The sequence below is a fragment of the Cyrtonyx montezumae genome, unplaced genomic scaffold (genome assembly GCF_038088225.1).
Source record: "Cyrtonyx montezumae isolate F1298 unplaced genomic scaffold, pur_monq_1.0 scaffold_29, whole genome shotgun sequence".
NCBI lineage: Eukaryota > Metazoa > Chordata > Aves > Galliformes > Odontophoridae > Cyrtonyx > Cyrtonyx montezumae.
In genome coordinates, this window is record NW_027072033.1 from 9976993 (window position 1) to 9980961 (window position 3969).

The 3969-nt window shown below is 57.9% G+C and overlaps 1 protein-coding gene across 1 annotated transcript; it reads left to right on the forward strand.

Annotated features, from left to right (window-relative positions):
• The first annotated feature begins 677 nt into the window (after positions 1-677).
• Positions 678-3106, forward strand: TMEM271 (transmembrane protein 271). Its single transcript, XM_065740671.1, has one exon. The coding sequence runs from the start codon at positions 861-863 to the stop codon at positions 1923-1925; it is 1065 nt and encodes a 354-aa protein (XP_065596743.1). The 5' UTR covers positions 678-860; the 3' UTR covers positions 1926-3106.
• The last annotated feature ends 863 nt before the right edge of the window (positions 3107-3969 follow it).

Below are 3969 nucleotides of genomic sequence, written 5' to 3' on the forward strand. Positions count from 1 at the left end.
CCCCTCGCTCCCGGCTGAGATCCCACAGGGAGGCGATGCCCACACGCCGCGGCGGGATTGGGAGCGGTGCTCTCCACTCTCCGCGCCTGCAGCGGCGTCCACCTGCCCGGACGAGGCGCCCCGAGGGTGCCGTCCCAGCCGCCGCCCCAAAAGCAGCAGCTGTCCCGTTGGGACCGGCCGGCCGAGCGTAAACGGAGGGAGGCGTGGGGGGGGCTGCGGCGCGCAGCGCGGTGCGTGGCCTCGGTCCGCCGCCGCCACGCTGCAGCGCGGTCGCAGAGAGGTACCGTGGGCTGTGGGTCTCCTGCAGGAGCAAGCGAGAAAAATAAACACGTAGATTTATGCATGCAAACAAAAATACGTTAATTCGAAATAAAGCATATCTCCCAGAGATAGACAGCAGGCGGATAAGCTCTCCGCGCAGGGCGCGAGCCCCCGCCGCTCGCGCAGCCCTCACCGTGCGCCCCGACCCGAGGAGCCCACAGCCTCTGTCCGGCTGGGGGTCACCCCCTTCGCCGGGCCGTCGGGCCGCCCCACTCCGGCAGCCGCGGCTTCCATCCATAATTAATCGCCTCCCCGCAGCCGCCGCGATAAGAGAGGGCGGGCGGGGACGAGGAGGCGGCGGCGGCCAGGAGGCGGGGGGGTGGTTGGGGGGAGTGTGTGCACTCGCTGCGCCTGGCTCACTGCGGCCGGCGGCTGCCTGCCGTGCGGAGCCGAGCGGAGCCGAAGTCGCCCCGTCGGGGAGCGCCGAGCCCGCATGGCCGCGCCGCGCCGCGCCGCCGCCGCCGCCGCGGGGCCGGGGGGGGCCGCGGGAGGAGGATGAGGCGGGCGGCGGGGCGGCGGCGGCGGCGGCGGCGCGGAGGATGAAGTGGAGCGTGCGGGGAGCCTGCGCCGCGCTCTCCAGCTGCCTCCTGCTCGCCTGCGCCCTCAGCGCCGCCGCCGTGGGCCTCAAGTGCTTCTCGCTGGGCTCTGAGCTGAAGGGAGAGCCCTTCCGCTTGGGCACCGCCGCCGGCGCCTTCTACTCGGGGCTGCTGCTTGCCGCCGGCCTCTTGCTGCTCGCCGCCGCGCTACTCTGCTGCCGTCCGCCCGACGAGGCGCCCGCGGCCCCGGCTCCGGCCCTCGACCCGGCCGGCGGCGGCCCCGGCTCTGGCTCTGGCCCCGGCGGGACCGAGGCTGCGGCAGCCGCGCCATCGGGGCCGGGGGAGAAGGCGTCGCCCGGGGGGCGGCAGAACTTCCTGCTGCTGGGGGTGCTGGTGTTCATGCTGGGCGTGCTGAGCGCTTTCGCCGGCGCCGTCATCGACGGCGACACCGTGTCGCTGGTGGAGAGGAAGTACTCGCACTACTGCCTGCTGCAGCCCGGCGGCGCGGCCCGCGCGCGGAGCGGCCCCGCGGCCCCCGACGGCTCGGCGGCGGCGCTTCGCTGCCAGAAGCTGCGGGACTACCAGCGCGGCTTGGTGCTCTCCACCGTCTTCAACGCGCTGGAGTGCCTGTTGGGCCTGCTCAACCTACTCCTCGTCAAGAACTACAAGGCCTCGCAGCAGCGCGGGCGCCGGCGGCGGCGGCGGAGGGCAGCCCCGGCGACGGCGGCCCCGGCGAGCGGGCGGAGGCGGCGGCGGAGGGGCGGCGGCGGGCGGCGGGCGCCCCGCCACAGCCAGGGCTCCCTCTTCTCGGGCGGCGAGCCCGAGCTCAGCCCCGGGGACTGCCCTTTCCAGGCCGTCTCCTACATCAACGTGGGCGTCTTCCACGTCTTCGACGAGGCCGGCGTGGAAGTGCACTGTGGCGGGCACCCCTCCATCGAGCTGCCCGGCTACTCGCCCATGGATCCCGAGCTAAACGCCTCCTACCCGTACTGCTACCCGCTGCCCAGCAAGCACTCCCCGGCCTACGAGGAGATCTACCCCGGGGAGCCCTGCGCCCACGGCACCTAGCGCCGCACCCCGACGGCACCGCCAGTGGCAGTGGCTCCGGGGGCAAAGCGCTGCGGAGCTCCGGGCGACCGCCGGGCCCCCACCAGTCGGCCGCGCGTCTGTCTCTGCGGAATCTCTCTCCCCGCCCTCCTTCCGCTACCCGCCCGCCGTCCCTCCGTCCGTCTGTCCGCCGGCGGCTGCATTTTCCGAAGGCTGCGCAAGAAACGCCGAAGGGTTGATTCCTCCCGCCGTCTCTCCTCCGTAGCCAAGTTTAGTTCCCTTCAAGTGATTCATCAGTCTCCAGCTTTAGCAGTCCAGAGTTACCTATTTATGATAACCAGCCAGTGTAAGGAAAAGGTATCATGAAGCTTCTTTACCTCTCAAAAGAGCTGAATTTCTGAACAACGCAGAGACATTCGTGTCACGTTTACTAGAGATGTATTGGGGATCTTTAACGTTTACACTACTCCTCGGGAGAATTGAGTTCTGTTCTAAGATTTAGTGAGTTAAAACATTTGTCAGTCTTGTAAGATGCACATCGAGAAAAACCTGCACTTTGAAAAAGAAACAGGAAAAAACAACGTTTTTGTACACTAACGTGCCTGCTTTTGTTGATAACTTCTTACTGTAAAAGCTTTCCGAAGTCTATAGTGAAAATGTTTGGTAAATTCACTGCAGTTCAAAATCGACAATTAGTTCCTTTACTAAAACAGATGAGATGTTGCTAGCATATGGCAGTTACAGGAGAGTCCAAATGTCATACACATTCCTTTTTGTAAACAGGTTCTGTGTTTTTATGCAAGGCAGGATTTTTATTTTTATTTTTATTTTTGTTTACACAGGCAAGGGTTTAATTCTATTTTGTACAACTACATGGTTTATCTTGTAAAGAGTTCCATTTTATCTGTTACAATCCATCAATCTGGTAAGCTTGAATATTAAAGTTTTATTTGAAATACATATATTGTAAAACAGCCTTAACCCGTGCAGTGGTTACAGTTTTAAAGGAAAAAGAAGAAAAGAAAAGAAAAAAAAAAAGAAGAAAAACGAAAAACAAAAAACTAACAAACAAAAAAAGATAACCATCTTGGTATCTTCCAAATGTGTTTTCAGAGCAGTATTTATACTCCTGTTACAGAGATTTATTTTTTTCCTTTCAGAGTGGCCACTTGAATTCCGTAGGAGGGGAAAAAAAATAATAAGATTGTACTCTGTTAACTCTTTCTGAGCTTGGAGGTGTGAAAAAGACAAAGGGAGAATCTGCTAAATGCTCTTCCTGGATTCTGCCGAGGAATGCCAGAGTCAAGGCAGTGTCAGAAAGTACCAGCTAAGAATGTAGGTATGGCATGTTGTCTTTACGTCTGTTGAGAACAGGTGAAAGCTTAATTTCACGTTGCACAGAGAACCCAAAAGCAGCTCTCCAGATTGCTTTCAGTTCAGCACCCCACAGGCACCTATGCTGAAATGGAGCTTTACAAAATGACATTTCTGTTTCTCTGTTGCATCAGTGCCTCAGATACCAGAGAGACAGTTAAGGCAATGAGAAGTTACAGTGTGTTTCTGTGGTCCTGGAAAATTGTTTTAAAACCTTTAGTTGCAGAGAGACTGCCATAATTTACAGCCTTAGAATTGGAGGGAGACAAAAAGTAACCAAATCTTTCCGATTTGTTTTCCTAAAGTGTTTTCACTTTCACACTTTGTATAACCTAAAATTCAGAATGCCTTAGAAGTCTTGAAATTGCAGACTGTGGTCTGCAAAGCTGATGATGACAGCTCTCACCCAGAGAAGATAGTCAGAAGCAGCATGGCCAGGCTGCCAGGGGCTGCAGAAATCTGACAGCAGTAGGACAGCCTGAGACATCTGCCCTGGACATGTTTCGTGTAAGCATTGTAGACGGGCTCTCTGCTGGCTGTATGTTAGCTGTGTGTTGGCTGTGTACTGGCTGTATGGTTGGTTGTGTGCTGGCTGCGTGCTGCCTTTGTGGATGACTTTCTTAACTCTTTACAGGAAAGTCAGTTAAAAGTCTACCTACAATACCAACTGAGTTACAGAACGAAATTGGCA